Source organism: Acartia tonsa, chromosome 12, assembly GCF_053477335.1.
Source record: "Acartia tonsa isolate MP-2025a chromosome 12, ASM5347733v1, whole genome shotgun sequence".
Lineage (NCBI taxonomy): Eukaryota > Metazoa > Arthropoda > Copepoda > Calanoida > Acartiidae > Acartia > Acartia tonsa.
The window spans coordinates 2,564,424-2,586,436 of record NC_137271.1 but is presented as its reverse complement, the minus strand read 5'-3'; the positions used below and the strand labels follow the sequence as shown (position 1 = coordinate 2,586,436).

The following is a 22,013-nucleotide window of genomic DNA, read 5'->3' as shown; positions in this document are numbered from 1 at the left end:
TATTTTACTGCAATACACATAGACATTCTCATCGTCGGTTTGTCTATTTAGAATGCTTATCCCTCTATTCCCACAAGTATAATACGAATTTGGTTGAGCTGGTGGAAGCTCAACAAAAGACCCACGCGAAGTATTATATTGCTTTTAATCTAAGAATAAATGGTTGGTTTTGATATTCGATCGGAATTATATAAGTATATTAAGTATTAAGGAAGGAAAATGTTTTTATAAAGTGTATTTACATTACAAGTGAATAAGTTAAATATGAAAATATTTACAGGATAAGTGTTAAAAATCATAAGTAGTGTAGGACAGAAAAGTGCCCTAAGTCCCAAGCATTGAATTGTGCTAAGTGTTAGAATTCTAACATAAGGCCTAAGCTCAATTCATGCTAAGTACCAAGGGTCCTAAATTTAAACTACAATGCATGCCAAACAACTAAGTCATTACCTTTTAAAACCAGAAGAACTTGATGGTAGGAGAGTCAATAAATTACTAACTTATTTTAAGAGGTACATGCTATAACATCAACTTATAATAAGGATCTTAGTGTTTGTCTGTTTAATAAAGTGTCTGTATGTTAACTTGTGACGTAAATCAGGCATGGTTGTAGGCATACATACTTGTACTAAATGGTTACATGATTACTTTAACAATAAACACAATGCTTTTAATAAACATATAATATTAATGAATCACATACAATTTACCATGAATAGGCTAGCGTTACCCATATATGGTGTTATATTGGTAAAGGTAGGCCTAAGAATGCATAAAAGAATACAAATAATGCCTTGGGCCTAGCTAAAGTAATTGTGTCTCGTGCCTGAATGTTACTTGATAATTACAGAGGCACGTCAATCAAATATTTAGATTCTACTCTTATATAGTGTTAACTTTATATCAAACATAGATAGATAATCTGGATGCGAAGCATTTCTGTAAGAGTCTTATATGTACGTTCAAAGAATTTGAAAATTGGGGATCGCATCTCCAATATTGAAGGAGAATCCCGCCCTTACAAGGTAAGGTAAGGTTATAAACTCAAAATCTTTATATTTGAACCATAGATATTGATATAAAATAAAAAAAAACATTTATTTCATTAATTTTCAAAATAACATCAAAATTCTTGATTTATGGAACAGTATAATATTTACAAGGGCTATTGTATTATTTTCATCTTTGCTTTCTAATCGCCATGAAATGAGTCACTATATTTCTATTAGCAACGCACAATTCTTCGCCCTTTTCTAAAATAAAATTCAATGACAAGTTTAAAAATGAAAAACGTTGGAGTGTCTAAAATATTAAATTAATTAAGGTAAGATACAAATAACCCACCCAAAGGAGTTAAGCATTTAAAAAACCTATAAGATACTTTAAAATAGGTTAGATTAAGTGTCCCTTCCGACGTTTGTCACTCCAGCATTGGTCTAAGTTTAGCTGTATAAAATGTCTGTCAGTCTAGTGTCCTTTTTAGGTTTGATTTGTGTTAAAGAAAAACATATTCATAACAAAAAAAGCTTACAACTGCTACAAATTTAGAAAACTTGACATTCAATTTAGTATTTTAGATTAAGTGATTGTTATCAAAGTTGAACTATTTGAGAAAAACTAGCTTACCTTTTGTAACATGTAACAGTATATCTGGAAACTTTAAACTGCTGACTTGCAGCCTAAAACAATATAAACAAGAATTACAACATCCATTAACACGAAGCACTAAAATCAGAAGTAAAAACGCATGGAATTTAATAAGTAGTAATTAATTTGTAAGTCTAAACAAAATTGTACCTACTGGTCCTGTGGTGGTTTTAAGCTATTTTCTTGGGGGGTGGGACTTCAACAACCCCCCTAAAAATGAAAATTACACCCCAAAATTTAATTTTTCATTTTTAAAATTTTTTTTCATTTCTTTTTGTTTGTATATATTTTTATATTTCTTTATATTTTTTATATTTTTAAATTTCTTTTCTTCTTTTAAACTTTTTTTATCAAATTCAAAAATATTTTGAAACCTTCCTTCTCCTGAGCTGGATCTTTAAATCGTTTATAGGTGTGCTGAACCGGGGCAATTCATTTCAGCGCACCATCAGATTATTAATACCAATCTTTAAATCGAAATGGCATGGGGCGAATCGGCGCGGCCAGTGGCGCGGTACCAGCGCGCCAATGGTACTCAGCGAGTACCATTGGTGTGCCAATCTGGGGTGATTTATTTAATAAATAAATATTTTTTTAATTACTTTAATATTTTATTGCAAAACTATTGTGAAAACATTTTTATAGTTATTTTAAAAATAAATTATATATTGTTTTATATAAAATACCGTACTGACACGGCATTTTATATAAAATACTGTACTGACATGGCTTAAGTAATAAAGTTGTACTGGTGCGGATCGATATTTTATTGCGTGTCGACAGCGATCTAGCAACACCATGCCGAAAACCTTTTAAAAATCCATGTTTTATAGCAGTAGCTATAATCAGTGGCGCACCATCAGCGCACCTCCGGTTCACCTTTGAATCGCCCCGATTCAGCGCACCTCTAAAACGATTTAAAGATCCAGCTCTGTAGGGGCGAAGGCCAAAAAAGGCTAATGGCAAATAAATATTAAAAAACATTAAAGAAGAGAAAAACTTTGAGGGTTCTTAAAAATATAAATCAATATAAAAAAATATAAAAAGTTATAAAGAGTTATGTAAACTTATAAAATACAGAAAATATCTAAAAAATGTAAATAAAATTTTTTAAATTTTCCCCTGAACCTTTAGGGAAAAAGCCCCTAGAGGCTAGGGGCGAAACCGCTAGTATTATAGTAGTTGTCAAAAAAGTTAAAAATCAGCATTTTTTAAATGGACATTCAGAATTTCTGATAACAAGAGTTGCTACGCTTCCTAAATCCTACCTATCTGTTATACGAATCATCATACTAAGTTTGAAATGGATAACAAACAAACGGACGGACAAAGTAATTAGTAGTGTAAACATGCCACTTAAAATACTTACTGCTGCACTACTGGCCTGCAAACGACCACCAGCAGAGTAAGAGTAACCATGATAATAACCAGGGTATTGAGGATAATATGTATTTCCAACATTTGCAGGGACAAGCATCAGAATAATACTGAATAATTTTTTTTGATGTTATTATTATTTTTTTTTATCTTCTGCTTATCCTTATGATAATGTAAGATGTAAGAGGACTAGCTATAAAAATAAAAGTTAAGACACATTCTTTAAAGGACGCCTGCAAGAAATAACACGCTTTAACTGCTGAAAGACTGCCACAAGAAGACCCAATACCCCAAATTATAAGCCTTCAGCTTCAATAACAAAAAAGTTCTAGGCATTTCAAAATAGCATTTTATGTACAATGGAATTTTTGAAAGATTTCCAATGCTCATAAAAGAAAAAACAATATTAAATTACGTTGCCTAGACATAAAATTATAACCTTATCTTTGTCAGAAACTTAGATTGCCTGTAACTGATTACATTTTTACAATAAAAACACCACATTTCATAGTCAAAATCTATGAAAAAAATTCGATTTAAATTGCATTTTTAAACGAAAATCATAGCGGAAACAAAGGGGTAAACTAATACAAGCTTAGCTGTGATTGGTTGTTAAGCTGATTCAGCCTTCTGATTGGCTACAGTACATTCAGTACAACGCAAGTAAAACTTAATTTTTTTAATGATTTTGACTATAAAAATGGGTATTTTTATTGTAAAAATATAATTAGTTACTGGAAACCTAAATTTATGACAAAAATAAGATTATAATTTTGTTTCTAGGCCACGTAGTTTAATTTTAAAGTTTTCAACATGAGCATAGCAATTCTTTCAAAATTTCCATTGTACATAAAATGTCATTTTAAAATGCCTAGAACTTTTTTGTTATAGAAGCTGAAGGCTTCAAATTTGGGGTATTTGGTCCACTCGTGGCAGTCTTTCAGCAGTTAAAGCGTGGTATTTCTTGCATGCTTCCTTTAAGTACATAGAAACATAGAGAAAAGTTTTGATTTTCTTGCATTGTCTTAAGGAGACTTACCACAAAATAAAAAAGATATAAAGCTTCATCTTTCCAATTGTAATTCAATTCCAGAAACTGAAAACTCTAAATAAAGCTTACAATTATCCTGATATAAAAGTAACTGGAAGTCTATCTGTTTGTCTGTTTTTTTTTTCTTTTTCTTTTTAAAACATAAAATTGAAATTGACCACAATGGCTTTTTGTATAAGTTAATTTAAGTTTTAAGTTCTAAGTAACAGGATGTCTGTATGTGTGTACCGAAGGTTCTTACTAACCACTGAATCAAAATGGCTCCTATTTCACAGTGTAGATTCATAAAGGTCCAGGGAAGGTTTATAACTAAATTAGGGTACCACCCAAGAGAAATAACCCTTAAAATAAATAAATGACCTTCCCTCAAAATTTTAAAAAGTTTCTTTTTAAAAATAAACATTATAATGGAGGAGGGGGGGGAGGTCCACTTTCTCCATTTACCTCAAGTCAAAGCAAAGTCTTAAATCAAAGCTGTTACTATTTTTACTCACTTTGATTGTTAAAAGTTTAAGATCAACTAAGTCGGCAATATATTAGATAGATACTTTCTACATTTTAAGTCTTACAAAAGCCACATACTTACAATTTCAAACAGATACGTATAAAGGAGTAGTTTCATTGTAATAACTTTTCTTTGTTTATTATGTTTTTTTTTGAGAACCGGAAGTGAAGTCTATCCTTGGATAAACAATAAAGGTAGCAGAATGTCTATCTATCTGTCTGTGTGTATTCAAAAGATCTTGCTAACCGCTGAACTGATATGGTTCTCATTTAAAGAAAGAGAGAGAGAGGTAAGACAATGGGCTGTTTATTACTCTAGTCTTCAAATTTTTATAACTTTAGGGAATTTAGTTAATTTTGATTGGATGGTTCATTAAGTTGAGTGTTCAACAGTTTCAACCATTAAATTTAATCTACAGGAGGGGTAATTTTGTGTGTTCTCGACTCCTCATTGGTAATGTACATCAATTACCAGCTATTGTCTTATCCCTTTAGATACCTGTAATATTAGACTATCATTGATCTGTTTGTAATTTAAGTTAGTCTTAAAAAATTATTATATGAAAAGAAAATCTTTCTTTTTTCTAATTTTTAGCCGTTTTTTACCCCACTTTAAATTTTCAAAATACGCCAAAAAATCATCAAAATATTTGGAGTTAATTTTTGGCCTGGTTAAAAGCAAGATACACATTAGACTGTTTCAAAATCACATCTTTTCAAAGCAATATTCCATGAAAAATCTTTGATATACTCTAACTTCAGCAAGTGACTGGATTCAATAGATTTTTAGAAGCAAATTCAAATATCGTCTGACACGTTTTTGGATAAACATGATTTTCTTAGCTTCAATTTAAGATAGAAGGTTGAAATTTTATATTAACATTTCTATCATATAATGGAGCATATATAATTATTAAACAACTGATTTTAAGCAGCTTTTTAATAATAGTAACAAAAGTATATTTCCAGTCGTTCAAATGGATTTTTGCGTTCACATAAGGGTACTTGAGGTGAGGGAATGATAACCCTTGAACCCCAAGAGAGGTTTTTTTTTACTTGGAGGGTTGATATACCTTCCCCGTAAATAGTTAAAAACCTTCCCTGGACCTATAAGAAGCCTCACTTAAAGGGATAATCATATCAGTTAAGCTGTTAGTGAGATCCTTCACTACAGACAAAAAAAGCTCACTACTTTTTTTAAAGTACATATTTGTATGTATATGCACTGGCTATGTAAAAATATTATATGATATTATATTGAAATGTTGAAACCCTCTAATACACGTTATGCCTAAAGGCAGTCGTACCATCTTACACAACTGACCAATTATTAAACAACACAACTTAACTTGTACCATGAAATTTCCAACCAGGGACGAAGAGGACTTTTTACACTGCTGCCCAAAGTTTCAAGACCAAGTTATCTAATTCCTTGGCTAAAAAAGTTGATGTAGATCTATTAGATTTTAATTTGAAAGTTTAATACCTCACAAACAATAATTTTAAGCTACAGAAAGAGTATTTTTTTATCATCCATTGTTTTTTATCCCTTCACACGTTTCGTCTACTAACGCGTACTGTACGATTTCCTATATTAGGTTAGGTTCGTTCAACTTATTTTAAGTAACGAAGCTACTCTATAATTTGAAATGTCCGTCTGTCCGTAAGAAACATTTTGGGGTATACTTGATTTTCTTGGCTCCTGTTAAAGATAGACAGCTGAAATTTTTGGGTGAAGATTCCTATGACATATGCTCAACTAATCTATGCATTGTTCTGTCCATCTGTCTATTAATTGTGGTGCTAGATCGATTTCTAGATTTTTATGTTTTTGTTTTCTAGTCTCCTTTTCAAGACATACAACTGAAATTTTCAGGGATTAAATAAATTGACATTCTATATATTTTCACTAAGTTTCATCAAGATTTGTTTATTAATTGAGGTGCCAGATCGATTCCTAGATTTTTAAGGTGTCATAATTTTTTCGAACTTTATTCAAGATAGACGGTTGAAATTTTCAAGGAATGAAAAATTTTACGCTCTACATATTTCGAACAAGTTTGATTGAGATATGCTTATTGGTTGGGGTGCTAGATCAATTCTTAGTTTTTCAAGTTTTTGTTATTTTCTCAACTCCTGTTCAAGATAGACGGCTGGAATATTTTTTGGATTAACAAGTCAACATTCTACATATTTTCACCAAGTTTTAAAAAAATTTATATTGGTTGGGGTGCTGGATCAATTATTATATTTTCACATTTTTCTTATTAGCTTAATACTTTGAAATACACTAGCGGCTACGCCCCTAGAGGCCTCTAGTAGCAGTTTAAATGTTTTTTTATATTTAAAATATGTCTATGCTGACGTTTGACGTTTATATTTGCGTTGAACTCTCTTTCTAAAATCGAGAACGTAAAAAATTTATATTTTTTGTGATTTTTCTTGGGAGGGTGAATGTACCCTCCCCCAAAATATTTATAAACCTTCCCAGGACATATGAGAATCTACCCTTTTAAGGAGAACCCAATCGGTTCAGCAGTTAGCGAGATCCTTTGGTACAGACACACAGACAAACATCCTGTTACTTTAGTATAAGGATAAAACATTTTAAAATTTTTTCATGATTTATTTTATTTATTATATACTCTGGAGATCATTTTTCCAGATATCTATCCATGATTTTTGAGCATCGCTACTCATGGATGTTGTCATCCTTGTTTGTTGTTAAGTCCCTTAGGCAGAAAATTTTGTGTTTTAACAAATACATATACCAGCAAAAATGCCGTACTTTTGTTCTTTAATGAAATAAAATAATCTAGGCTTTGTGGGATGCTTTTACTATCTCTACGTGGGACTCTTTACTTCAATTAACCTTACTAAAATATGGCTGATTATTTTCAAATACTTTACTTCTGGCACTTAATCAATAAAAAAAATGCAAAATAAAATTTACCAACTTTCTTACGCTATCCTATTAGTAGAAAGTTGTTTGTCTATGTTTGAAAAGATCTCGTATACAGCAGAGACATCTGCTACACAATTTTCAGGAAAGTGTTGTTATAGTCCATAGAATGCTTTAGGCTATCGGACAAGGGGAAGCCTCACTCCCTCCCAAGTTAAAATAGTCTTCCCCCAAAAATGTAAAAGAAATGTTTGGAAATTATTGTTTGAGAAATCACAAAAAATTGGAATTTTTTTACGTTCTCGGTTTTAGAAAATGGAGTTCAACGCAAACATAAACGTCAAACTAAAATAAATTTAAAAAAAACATTAAAGTGCCACTAGAGGCCTCGAGGGGCGTAGCCGCTAGTTTTAATTAAAGTATGATAAATTCTAAATTACAAAGAATGAGATTAACCCTGAAAAGTTGGAACTTTTTCCGCTACTTAAACGGTCATGGCAGGGTTCCACTTCCCCTATTATCTTAGCTCATGTTAGATCTAGATGGCAAAAATTTAATTTTGCATGTTTCCTGTTTGATAAAGAATTTACAACTATAAGTCAGTCAAAGTCATAATTTGCCTCCATTTACTCGTTTATTTAACAACCTTTGATCTTTATTGATGATATTAAACAACTGTAATACTTTTATTTTTGAAGCTAGAAGAACACTGTTTGATTTAATAGCGGCTGGGGGGTATTTTTTTGTTTTTTGGGGGGTAGGGGTTGTCCCACCCCCAAGGAAATAGGATAAAACCACCACAGGACCAGTAGGTATATTCCCTGAAGAGTGGAATCCAAACGGTACAGTAGTTACCAAGATCTTAAGGTACAGATGGACGGATGGATATACAGATGGACGGACAGACAGACATAATTCTACTTTGTATTATAGATTTGGATATAAACGTTTTTGGTTTTTTAGTTTTTTTTTTCAGACAAAAATTTTAAATCAATCAATCAAAATATCAAAATGATAACATAGTTAAGCTAGATTTCTAATTGATTGATTTAAATTCAATGACTATTTTGTCTGAAAAACCCAAATTGGATAAAACAATGTATGTGGCATTGATCGGATTGAACCAAGAAAAAGTAAGTTGCCAACCAACAATTAAATCAATATTTTCCATATTATCATGTTTTCTAGAAATAAATTTTAAAAAATATCTTCATGATAATCTAAGAACCTACTGTTTACTGGTGTTTTATGCTTATGTCTGATTTTTAAAATATTTTTAAAAAGTATCAAAATTAAAATTTAAAGAATTTAAGTTTTTCATTGGTTAATTATGATTCATCATAGTTTGTATGTTAACTCATGCTTATATCCTTCCTATCTTTAACTTTTTATGAATTATTATAAATTAAATCGAAAGAGCTATTTTTTTTTATAATCATTATGTTTTAATCATATTATTACGAAAAATGCTTTGTAAGCAAAAATTTTACCCAAAAATAAACTTTTTTAATCTATAGTAAAAAATAAACTTTAAAATACCCCAGAAAAGTTATTTGGGATTCATATTTTTTGCTCTATAGGTGTCTTGATATACCTTTAAAAATAGGATAAAAACAGTTTAAGATTGATATAATAGAAAACAATTTATTCAATTAATTTTCAAAATAACATAAAAATTCTTGATTTATTGAACAGTAATGTGTTTACAAAAGCTGTTATATTATTTTCATCATAATAGATTGATTGCTGTCAAATCACCATGAACTGAGTCACTAGATTCTAATTAGCAACGCACTAATCTTCTATAACGATTATAGCACCTAAAATAAAATTAAATGACTAGTTTAGAAATGACAAACTTTGGAGTGTCTAAAATATTAAATTAATTAAGTTAAGATACAAATAAGCCATCTGCAGTAGGTAAGCATTAAAAAAACCTATAACATGCTCTAAAGATAGGTTAGGTTAAAGGAACCCTGCTTGAAATACAATGCTATAACTGCTGAAAGACTGCAATAAGTAGACACAACACAGCAAAGAAGGCGTATCAACTTTTTCACTTTTTATTTAAGATAGCTAGCCGGTTCTTTTAGTAAGTAGTAGATGTAAAATTTTTGATAGAATTCAGATATGCAATCGGTTTTTTTGTAGACCTCTTATTTTTTTAATAATTTAAGTTTTTAAAGAAAATAATTAAGTCGGTTTTAACCCATTAGTGCCGAGCGCCACTTTTATGGGCCGATCGAGCTGTAAGTTTCAGGGAAGCTTTATAATGGTCAAAACGGAATTCGTATTTTTTTGTTTTGCTCTAGTGGCGTGCACAGGAAAGTTGCAAAAAAAACCGGTTCGGCTTGGCCATAAATACCAACCAGGCATTATGACCCGTTTTTGGTGCTTTCCCCCAGTTTTAAAACCCGGTTGACCTGTAAAAACCCGGTTATTTTGACCAAAAATCGAAAAATGTAATTTTTGAACGCCAAAAGTGAGATGAACACTTTTTAGAACTTTGATACGATCCGTAATTGAAAACTACACAACCTCATGTAATCTAAAGAGCTACAAGTATAATACGAAGCGATTTATTTCAAATTTCGTGTTTAGCCGGCGATTTCGGGTAAAAAAACCCGGTTTTGTTGTTGTTGTCAAAAAAGATCTATTAGTGAAACCGGGTAATAAAAATTTCAGACTCCAAATGGAAATGCCGAACCGGGCCTATATAGGGCGTAAAAAAACGATAAAAAACTCTTATAAAAAATAATAATTTAAATAAAACGAATTCACAAATAGATGTACTTGTCAATAAACTTTAGATTTAATGAAAAAAATCAGCGACTTTACTATAAAAACAAAAAAGTTAGATGGGGTATTTTGAATTGTCATGATTTTCAAACTTTGTTGATCTATACCGGCAAACGGAAGTAAGCAAAACTGCCTGCTCCAGGGGGAAATGAAAGCCAGGGTAGTAGAGGGGGGATTCATACTGAGAATGATGCAATTATGAAGCCGGAAACCGTTTTTTTTTACATTTTCTGGAACCGGGTTTTAAAACCCGGTTCGGCACTAATGGGTTAAGGTACTAAAACGCAACAAAATAAAAGAAGAAAATGGCCAGTATGAACAAAAATAGTAAGATCTTTAATTTGACACCTTACTTTTAAAATTCTGTTGAGTAATTATTGAAGAAATCAATTTTTTTAACCTCAGTTTAATCAAAACTTTGAAGTAAAATATAATCTCCCACAGGCATAAAAAATATGGGTTTATATATACCTTTAGAATCAGAAAAATATTACGAATCCATTGCAAGCAAAATTGAAAAAAGTAAAAAAATAAAAATAATAAAAATGGCCTAACATATTATTTTTTTACAGGTAACACTTAATTGTAACTATTAAACTAGCCAATCACAAGTCTCAAAAATTGACTAATCAGGAAGCTTAACCTCAAAACCTCAACCAATAGAATTGACAAAAAAAAAAGGATAATGTTCATAGAATATATACAATAGATACTACAATGAAAATAGTGATACTTACATAACATGTAAAGAACGAAAAATTATGAACAAATATGCTTCAATCTGTTTATAAACTTCAAAACAATGCAGTTAAAAATGCTTTATTGTTTCTAGTGTTTAAAAAATATCTGTTACATTGTATGTATATTTATTTAGGTTTATTTCAAGTTTCAAGTTTTCAAGTTGTTCAACACTTTAAAGTTGAAAATTATGATTCTTAAAATAAACTTTATTTTTTATCATAGTTTTATAAAACTTTTTCAATTTAGCTTACAATGGATTCATAATATTTTTCTGATTCTAAAGTTATATATGAACCCATATTTTTTATGCCTGTGGAAGATTATATTTTACTTCAAAGTTTTGATTAAACCGAGGTTAAAAAAATTGATTTTTTCAATAATTACTCAACATAATTTTAAAAGTAAGGTGTCAAATTAAAGATCTTACTATTTTTGTTCATACTGGCCATTTTCTTCTTTTATTTTGTTGCGTTTTAGTACCTTAAAACCGACTTAATTATTTTTAAAAAAAACTTAAATTACTTAAAAAATAAGAGGTCTACAAAAAAACCGATTGCATATCTGAATTCTATGAAAAATTTTACATCTACTACTTACTAAAAGAACCGGCTAGCTATCTTAAATAAAAAGTGAAAAAGTTGATACACCTTCTTTTAAAAAAAGTTCTAGGCATTTCAAAATTACATTTTATGGAAAATAAAAAAAATTAAAAGTATTCCATTGCTCTTAATAGAAATTACAATATTAAATTACTTCACCTAGACACAAAATTATAACCTTATCTTTGTCAGAAATTTAGGTTGCCAGTAACTGATTACTTTTTGACTTTTCATAGACCATATCTCTGAAAAGATTTGGTTTAATTTGCAATTGTAAGCGTAAAATCATAGCGGAAACAAATTAAAATGCAAGCTCAGCTATGATTGGTTGTTGAGCTGATTGAGAATTCTGATTGGCTGGTACTACAGTACTCTTAGTACAACGTAAGTTAAACCTAACTTTTTAATGATTTTGACGATAATAATGAGTATTTTTATTGTAAAAATTTAATTAGTAACTGGCAACCTAAATGTATGACAAAAATAAGATTATAGTTTCGAGGCTACATAGTTTAATTAAAAAAAAATTTACATGAGCAATGAAAATCTTTAAAAATTTTCATTGTACATAAATGTCATTATAAAATGCCTACAACTTTTTTGTTGTTAAAGCTGGAGGTTTCAAATTTAGGGTATTGGATCTACTTGTGGCAGTCTTTTAGCAGTTAGATTAGCTGTACAAAATGTACAAAATTGTTAGGTTTGATTTTGTTGTCATATTCCTCACCAAACAAACTTACACAATTTATAAATAAATAAATAAAGTTGAGCTGTTTGAGAATAACTAGCTTACCATTTGTAAGTTGTAACTGTTTTTCCTCTGAGGCTGAAAAATACAAAAATAAATAAAGGAGGTGATAGTCCCCCTTCCTCTATATTGATATAATTCATAGATATTATGATAATGGAAAATGAGTTCTGTGTAGTGTTTTACATATTACTTATGTTAGGTTGTAATTCATTTAGGTTGTAATTCATTTATTTCTTCTTGTTTTTGGAGAGCAGGAGTGAAAGTTAAAAAATTGCCCAAAATTTGTTTTTTAGGGCCCAGTAACCCCTGATCCCAATTGGAGGAGTGTTAAGGTGCAAATATCACACTCGTATTGTAGAGAAAAGTTACATGCATTATAAATTAATCTATGTGTATATAAGATTACCTGTAAGCTTTATACTGCTGACTTGCAGCCTAAAAAAATGAATTTAATATAAACAAGAATTACAACATCCATAAAAACGAAGCACTAAAATCAGAAGTAAACACTCATGGAATTTGTAAGTCTAAACAAAATTGTACATTTGTAATCAACGGACGGACAAAGTAAGTTATAAAGTAAACTTTGCCACTTAAAATACTTACTGCTGCGTTGCCGTATGTCAAACAACTACCACCACTACCATAACAACCATAAGGAAAAACAGGGACACACAACATCAGGATAACACTGAATACATTTTTTCTGTTAAAAATTTGTCTGCTTCTTGTCCAAAAATATGAAAATAAAAGCTTATGACAATTGTACAGAGTTTTAATTTCAGTTAGCTACAAGGAAGTTTACTTAATCTTTTTTACTTATCCCTAAATTTTTACTTCCCCCCCCCCAAAAAAAATATGTAAAATGTCAAAAATGTCTTTAAACTAAGGTGCAAAATTATTTTGGGTTGTCCAATGTCTATTTGCCAAAAATAATAGATGATCAAACCCAACAATTATGTATCAAAAAGAGAAAAGAAACAAATTGTAAAACATACATAAACAAATGATAGTCTATTGAAAAAAAGTTACTTTTTTCAAACATATAAAGAAAGTTTTTATATTTCCTTTTCGACTTAGGTGAGATCATGGGTTTTAATACAAAAATATCATTATTTAGTCCATGGCGTTACTAAAGACCAAATGAAAAACAAAATTTTTTAATTATTTAATAACTGAAAGATTTTTTTTGAAAGACTATCAATTGTTTATGTATGTTTAACAATTTATTATGGTATTCAGGGGTTAAAAAAATATTTTCAATAGTCTCCTACAATAAATCTAATCTATAATAATCTTGATCTTACCACAAGATGAAACTGAGGTACAACTTCATGTTGACAAGTCAAGCACAAAAATATCAAAACTGAAAAAGATGAAAGGGTTATTTGCGGATAATTTCCGTTGAACTAAAACCGGTTAAAATCCATTCTAAAAATTGCATCGCATTGTATAGAATTTTGTGGCCACCAAACGGGAATCAATTTCTTAGTTTACTATCCACGGAAAGTGCTGTCTATATCACAATGCTTTAAAATAACTATTACTAAAATTTGAAATGAAAAAATTTAATTTACCGGAAGCAAGAAAACGTGGCTCCACAGATTATGACGTCATACGATAGAATAACCAATGAGAGGCCGGCATAAATTTTACCATTGGTGTATACTGGCCTCTTATTGGCTATTCTATCGTATGACGTCATAATAAGTAGAGCCACTTTTTCTTGCTTCATTTACCGTGATGGTTGAAAGTTAAAGATTAACTAAAGCGGTTGCTCTAGAAATCTTCTTCACTTGAAAGTAAATAAAAAATGTACTAAATGTCAGACAGAGACGTAAATAGCAGGGATGGAGGGGACATTGAACTGTTTACTTTACTTGTCCCCAAAGTTTTATATTAACGTTTTTTTATTCCTTAGCTTAACAACTTTTATCAAATTGTGATTGGTTGAGTGTTTAAACATTATAACTACTAATCGTAAACTACAAAAGGGGCTATTTTGTGTATCATCATTGTGGATATACATCAATTTAATGGCCATTATCTTATCCCTTGAGACCCCTGCATAAATAGGATTAGTTTTATTATAGGTAGGGCGGAAGAGCCTGGGGCATTGGGCTGTAAATTATTATGGTACCCAATGTTTTATAATCTGGCTTTTTCAATAACTGGTTTAAAGGTCAATTGAATTTGAGTTTCCGATTGTGTACATAGCACCCTCATGCTATCTCAATATTTACTAGCTAAAAAAGCCCCAAACTTAAAAAAAAATAAAAATTAAAAAAAAATATTGAATATATAATGTATAAATCGTTTATACATTAAAAATTTTGATTTTTTAATGATTGGTTAAGTTGTCCACTACCTTAATTTAAAAAAGGGGGACGGGTGACTTGTTAATTTCATACCACCTTATTTTATTTTATTTAAGTGTTGGATACGCCCTTGCATAAAATTTTAAAACTCGTTGCTATACAAAATGTTGATGCTGCAGGCAGTTTTACCATCTTATACAACTGACCAATTATTCAACGTCTAAGCTTTTTCAAGGGGAGTAAAATGAGGGGTTCCAAATTTTAGGGGAATAAACCCCTCTTTACCCCGCCCTTGGACGTTTATGTTCACTGGTACCCAAAGTCATAAAACCACGTAATATCATTACTTTGCTTTAAAACTTGGGGTTCATCTTTTAAATCCTAATTAGTACATTTGATACTATAATTGTCTAAACTTAACAACCAATAATATTGAGCTACAGAAGTGGTAGTTTTTTATCCCCGCTTTCCACAAACACGTTTCTTCTGCTGATTGTTACTTGCAATATATTTTAGAGTTTGTTCAACTCATTTTTGTTGTTAGGTGCCTAAGGCAGAAAATTTGGTGTTTTAACTCATTGCAATAAATAGACCAACAAAAATTCCAGTGGCGTGCCAAGCACTATTTTTAAGGGGGGGGGGGGATGGGGGGTTATTTTGAACATATTGGAAAATTTTTTTTGGAGGGGGGGCGTTTTTATCATATATATCAACTTAAAATAAGGGCGTTTTAAGGGGGTGGGGTCATTTCTTTTCCATCCCTATCTCACATCTCTCTTTCCCCCCTCCAAACAATGACCGGAGAGATTTTTTTTTTTTTTTTTTGGGGGGGGGAGTTAAAAACACACATTTTGGAAATGAATTACTGAAAAATCTACCTAATATGTAAAAACTTATATTTGATATTTCTTTATTGCATAAAAATGGCACTTTAAAAATCTGTCTATCCTATTATGTAAAGTAATAACATTATTTTTGTCTGTAGCAAAGGATCTTGCTAACCAATAAACCGATATTGTTCTCCTTTACAGTTGAGCCTCCTAATGGTCCAAGGAAGGTTTATAACTATTTCGGGGAAGAGTATCTCAACCCTCCCAAAAGAAATCTCCCCTAGAAAATGACCCCCTCCAATAAAAAAATTTAAATTCCCTCAAGTTTCCCTAAAGGCCTCTAGGGGCGTAACCACAGGTTATTTATAAAGTCTTGTTCACAAGCATTTCCTAGAGGGGTTGCACAGGGTTTAGGCGTTAGATATTCCTATATATTTATTTTCTAAACTAGAGAGAAGGAGTTTAAAGGACGTATAACAGATGTTCTGATGACCCTGGGATGGATAATTTCTCTTGTCACAATTTTCCTTATCACCTATGGTTATGACCAAACAGCAATAGGTAATTTCATAATAGTTTTTTTATTGTATTGTATTATAGACATCTTTCCGCGGATATTAAAATGAAAAATAATAAGATTGAAAATTTAACAGTTTTATGAGATAGGGGACCTGGCTAATAAAACTGTTATCAATTTATGTTTCTTATTTTCGTATTTGTGGAAAATTGTCTGAAATACAATTCAATACATGATTTTTATACATAATTATAGCTGAGAACCGTTTCTAATCCAACGGATATTAAACCGTTTCGAAGGCATACTGAAAATTGTGTACTTATATTGGGGCAAATCCTATCAAATTTTTTATGATTTGGCCCTTAATTTTTAGGAGTGAAGGTACGCCCATTAATGATTTGTAAATATCACAATCAAAGCTATGAACACATCCATAAGTAGTAAAGCCCAAAAGAAATCATGGATGGACAAACGAACAAAGTGTGTTATAGAGTAGAAGATCAATCATAAAAAAGTATAAGCAATAAATCACGAAACATTTTTTAAAATGAGTATTTACCAACAGACCTATGGACTAGAAATGCAATTTACTAGATTCTTATTGGTATAGGGAATCATACTTCAGCTGTCTATCTTAGATAGCAGCTGTGAAAACGTTATGGACAGACAAAGTGAATTAAAGAAAAGCTTTGTTGGTAAACTTAATTAATAATTAAGGTTTATTCCCTTTCGTGGCAACAACTCTAAATTGGCGTTTCGTCGTATTTTCACAATGGCTTTAGGTTATTAGGTTATTTTAGGTTCGGTTAGATGATTGCCCCTCAGGGTTATAGCCCCCTGCAGGTGCTAGAAATAGGATAAGAGGTACTGTGAAAATACGAAGAATCGCTCCTTAAGAGGCGTTGCCACGAAAGGGACTATACCAAATAATCGTTAATAGACGAAGCCTATCCGGACAGCAAGACTGAATTTATGGCCTACTATGGATTGTTCAGAAACTGTTGGGCCATAGCTTTGGGTTTCATTGTGTTTGCTTCGGCCAAGGTAGTTTATTTCAGGGATATAAAGGGATAAGACAATGGCTGATAAATCGGTACATATTTCCCATGATGATACACAAAATTACCCCTTTTTAGATTAAAATTAGTGTTTAAAAAAGTTTGGACACTTAACTTAAAGAACCAACCTATTGAAGCTCTTTATAGTGTCTATAAAAAAAGAGATTCAAATCTATAATAATTGAACCTAGTAATAGTGTCTAACTTTTTATCTTTGTGACGTAACAAAAATCGAAGGATGAGAGGGGAGGTGGGGAAGGAAACCCCTAAAAAAGAGATGGATTTTTGTTACGTCACAAAGATAAAAAGTTAGACACTATTACTTGGTTCATAATAATTCAATAAAAATGTCCAGTTGATGAGAAAACGAAAAAAAGCTTTAATGTAAAGGAAAGTAATATCGATCCAGCAGTGGTTAGTGAGATTTTAAGCAACACACAAACCGACAAACAAACATCATGTTACTTTATAAAAAAAGTCACTGTTTATAATGACAATCTTACCCTTTAAACCTATTATTAATATAAATCATCGCTACTCATGGACATAATCGTATTTGATCTTATAAATTTAGGGTTATGGAGGACCAATAGGAAGCTTCCTAGCCTGTAGTGCATTTGAGCCCCTCGCCAAGATGACCTACGGGGCCTACCTAGTCCATGGCATTACTATGTACTATTTCTTTGTCAATATTAGTTACAGGTATCCATTTATTTTTTAGTAGCGAAACTACTCTATAATTCACTTTGTCTGTCCGTCAGAAACGTTTTTCTCTGCTCCTATTCAAGATAGACAGCTGAAATGTATATATTAGATTCCCATTATATATGCCCATCTAATATATACATTGTTTCGTCCGTCTGTCTGTTAATTGGGATGCTAGATCAAATCCTAGATTTTTAAGTTTTCATGATTTTCTGAACTCCTTTTCAAGATAGAGAGCTGACATTTTCAGAGATTAATTAATTTTATATTCACATATCTATCTATCTATCTATCTATCTATCTATCTATCTATCTATCTATCTATCTATCTATCTATCTATCTATCTATCTATCTATCTATCTATTTATCTATCTATCTATCTAGGATTGCTATCTCCCACGCCCTGGTTGCCTTTATAGCCATATCAAATGTGTGGATCTCTATGGCCCTGGGATTGTTGGTTATCATTGTGTTTGAAGCTCCCGTAGCCCAGGAAAAGTGTCAATTCTACAAGTGTATGTGAAATGGACAGACAGACGGACGGACAGATTTGACTTTAAAGTAATAAAGAAACAATATTTTTAGAATTAACTTCTAAGTTAATTAATACAATAAGAAATTATTAAACAAATAACTCTTAAAAGGTATTTTAATGAATCACTGCATATGAGGATAAAATAAAAACAAAGAAGACTCTTACATCCATATATTTCAACTAGCGGCTACGACCCTAGAGGCTTTAGGGGCACTTGAGGAGGGGGTAGTTGAATTTGATAACCCAATATTTATATTAGATTTAAAAAGAAAAGTAAAAATTTTTGTGTGGTTCCCTCCCCCAAACATTTCCAGACAGACAAACAGACAGACAAACAGACAGACAAACAGACAGACAAACAGTCAGACAAACAGACAGACAAACATACAGACAAACAGACTGACAAATAGACAGACAAACAGTCAGACAAACAGACAGACAAACAGAAGACAAACAGACAGACAAACAGACAGACAAACAGACAGACAAACAGACAGACAAACAGAGAGACAAACAGACAGACAAACAGACAGACAAACAGACAGACAAACAGACAGACAAACAGACAGACAAACAGACAGACAAACAGACAGACAAACAGACAGACAAACAGACAGACAAACAGACAGACAAACAGACAGACAAACAGACAGACAAACAGACAGACAAACAGACAGACAAACAGACAGACAAACAGACAGACAAACAGACAGACAAACAGACAGACAAACAGACAGACAAACAGACAGACAAACAGACAGACAAACAGACAGACAAACAGACAGACAAACAGACAGACAAACAGACAGACAAACAGACAGACAAACAGACAGACAAACAGACAGACAAACAGACAGACAATCAGACAGACAATCAGACAGACAAACAGACAGACAAACAGACAGACAATCAGACAGACAAACAGACAGACAAACAGACAGACAAACAGACAGACAAACAAACATAAAAACAGACAGACAAACAGACAGACAAACAGACAGACAAACAGACAGACAATCAGACAGACAATCAGACAGACAAACAGACAGACAAACAGACAGACAATCAGACAGACAAACAGACAGACAAACAGACAGACAAACAGACAGACAAACAAACATAAAAACAGACAGATAAACAGCCAGACAAACAGACAGACAAACAGACAGACAAACAGACAGACAAACAGACAGACAAACAGACAGACAGACAAACAGACAGACAAACAAACAGACAGACGAATAGACAGACAAACAGACAGACAAACAGACAGACAGACAAACAGACAGACAAACAGACATACAAACAGACAGATAAACAGACAGACATCCTGTTACTTTATTATAAGGATTATTGACCATTAAACTCTGCTCAGATGGAAAAGCTTGTTTTTGGACACCTTGGACTCAGCAAACTACCAACCGTCATAAAATATAAAACTGAGTAATTTGGCATGCTGTCAAATTGGCTAATTAGATTTTTTGATAATTAATTTTTAAATGTATTCTAATAAAGTTTTTAAATTTTTTTCATTGATGTTTTTTAGTAGCGAAGCGTTGAGGGCGGGATAACCACCCCCAAAACATTTTTTTTGTAGGTTGGATGAAGGAAATATTTTAAATATGGACAAAAAATAAATAAAACTATTATTATAAATCCCAAAATCTTGCTTTAAAAGGTAGGACAAAGACCAAATTGTGTCAAAAATCATTTACGTAACGTCATAAAAATGAGGGATTATCCATCTCTTTTTTAGGGGTTTTCTTTCCCACTTCTCCTCTCATTTCACTCATTTTTATGACGTCACATGGATCATTTTTGTCACAATTTGGTAATTGTCAAAGGTACTTGCCACATGATAATTGCTTTTCATACCTGTAAAAATTTGATAGTTTTTGGTGCAATGTAATCCTTATAATAAAGTAAAAGGATGTTTGTTCGTACCAAAGTATCTCGATATGTTTCTCCTTTACAGGGTAGCTTCTCATGGGTCCCGGGAAAGTTCATAACTATTTTCTATTATCTTATAAATGTTTTAAAGCCATTCTAACGCATTTATGAGCTTTCTTAATAAGAACAATCAAACTGTGACTCTTCATTTGAGGGAGAGGAAAAGGAAGCAGAAAAATAGTCTAAATCCGTACAAAGACTCAACCTTAGAATAGCCTAATACCCTCATGAGATCAATCAGATCTGTCCTACCATATTTCTGTCCAACAACCATTATTCCAGTATGGCTTTGAAACCGATTAATATCCACTGGATATGAACCGGTTCTTAAATAAAATTATGTATAGCATCGTATTACAGACAACTTTCCACGAAAATTAAAATAAAAATCATTAAATTAAAACCAGATTTCATAGGTATAATTTTCATTTTGCTATCTGTGAAAAGCTAACTACGCTGCCTTAAATAACAATTTGTACTTTGCAGCGTAGTCTAGACACCTCCTTGACGGCTGCAGCTGAAAGGATTTTAATGAGCAGCTATGGCTGAATACGAGATGAACAACTAGCTATAGCTGTATCCTAAAAATCGAATTATCAAATCATGTAAAAATTTGTAGAAAGTAAATTATTATGTTAAAAATAGACGTTCGGACTTTCTGGTAATGATAATAGCGTTGTTACTCTTTCTACATTGTACCTAACTGGTACAGAAATCATCATCATCAAGAGCTATCTGTTACGGAATGCCTTGAATGTAGGAAAGCTTCGCTATAGAAACACAAGGATGACAACATCCATAAAAGCGAAGCTCTGAAGTGGAAGGACAAACGAAAATTTAAACTTGTAGAGTATGAGAACTGAATAAACAGAATATAAATGCATAAATCCAAACAAAATTGTAAGTTAATTTGTTGCAAAATTGATAGGACAATTCTAACCTATCCAAATTAACAAAAAGAGCTACCCATTACGGACGGACGTACAGACCGACACTAATTATCGAAAAGCTTTGCTTTTAAAAATAAGTGAAACATGATTTCAATATTTAATTTTACTTTTTGGACTCATTTCTTGGATCTTGCTCTGAAGACGTCTTGCTTCTGATAATGATAATGGATTAATGATAAGCCTTTGCAAACCCTACCAAACAAGAAAGCATAGGTTAAACAGAAAACGGTGTTCAGAATAGGTCCAGGGATATATGAAATCTGACTGTAAAGAATTTTAAATTACTTGTCATGATGAAATATCATTTTATTTCTTGGAGAAAAAGGCTTGTTTTTAAGATTGCTTTATAGGTGACTTATACCCTCTTTAACAAAAGTTTTAAAAAAAAATTTTTTGTTTGACTTAAGTTTCTTTTGGATATGTGGTATATTTAACCCTAAGTATGAATGTATGTTTGAATGTGATTTTATTATAACCTTGTTTGATATATTATTGGTTTATGGGAAATAAATATAATTTTGCAAGATAAAATATGTGTTTAATGATCATTATATAAGGGAGGTTTTGTTGGTTTGTCTGTATTTAAATGGAACAAATTGGCTACAATGTACAATGTACAATTTAGGATATATAAGTTGGAAGGAATTTTAATGTTAGAGGGAGATTTGAAATCTGCATCAAATTTTAAGGATTTTTTATAAAATTTGTTTTTTGCATAATTATTTATCTAAAAGCGAAAATACAATTTAAGTTCATAAATTTTGACCTATAGGATATA

At 31.4% G+C, this 22,013-nt stretch overlaps 1 protein-coding gene and 2 long non-coding RNA genes across 3 annotated transcripts; 1 reads left to right on the top strand and 2 right to left on the bottom strand.

Moving 5' to 3' along the window:
- Positions 1–1,079: 1,079 nt before the first annotated feature.
- Positions 1,080–2,207, bottom strand: LOC145333715 (uncharacterized). Its single transcript, XR_013884585.1, has 2 exons — positions 1,627–2,207; positions 1,080–1,253 (listed from the first exon to the last, which is right to left on the bottom strand). It is a non-coding gene; the product is annotated as an uncharacterized LOC145333715 (long non-coding RNA).
- A 10,202-nt stretch (positions 2,208–12,409) lies between these two features.
- LOC145334455 (uncharacterized) lies at positions 12,410–13,855 on the bottom strand. Its single transcript, XR_013884828.1, has 4 exons — positions 13,679–13,855; positions 12,978–13,062; positions 12,778–12,806; positions 12,410–12,446 (listed from the first exon to the last, which is right to left on the bottom strand). It is a non-coding gene; the product is annotated as an uncharacterized LOC145334455 (long non-coding RNA).
- Positions 13,856–15,604: 1,749 nt separating this feature from the next.
- On the top strand, positions 15,605–20,345 carry LOC145334040 (O-acyltransferase like protein-like). The gene is made up of 5 exons (XM_080179318.1): positions 15,605–16,080; positions 16,977–17,080; positions 17,669–17,796; positions 18,185–18,293; positions 19,711–20,345. Exons 1-5 carry the CDS (start codon positions 16,008–16,010, stop codon positions 19,780–19,782), a joined length of 486 nt encoding a protein of 161 aa, XP_080035444.1. The 5' UTR covers positions 15,605–16,007; the 3' UTR covers positions 19,783–20,345.
- Positions 20,346–22,013: the final 1,668 nt, after the last annotated feature.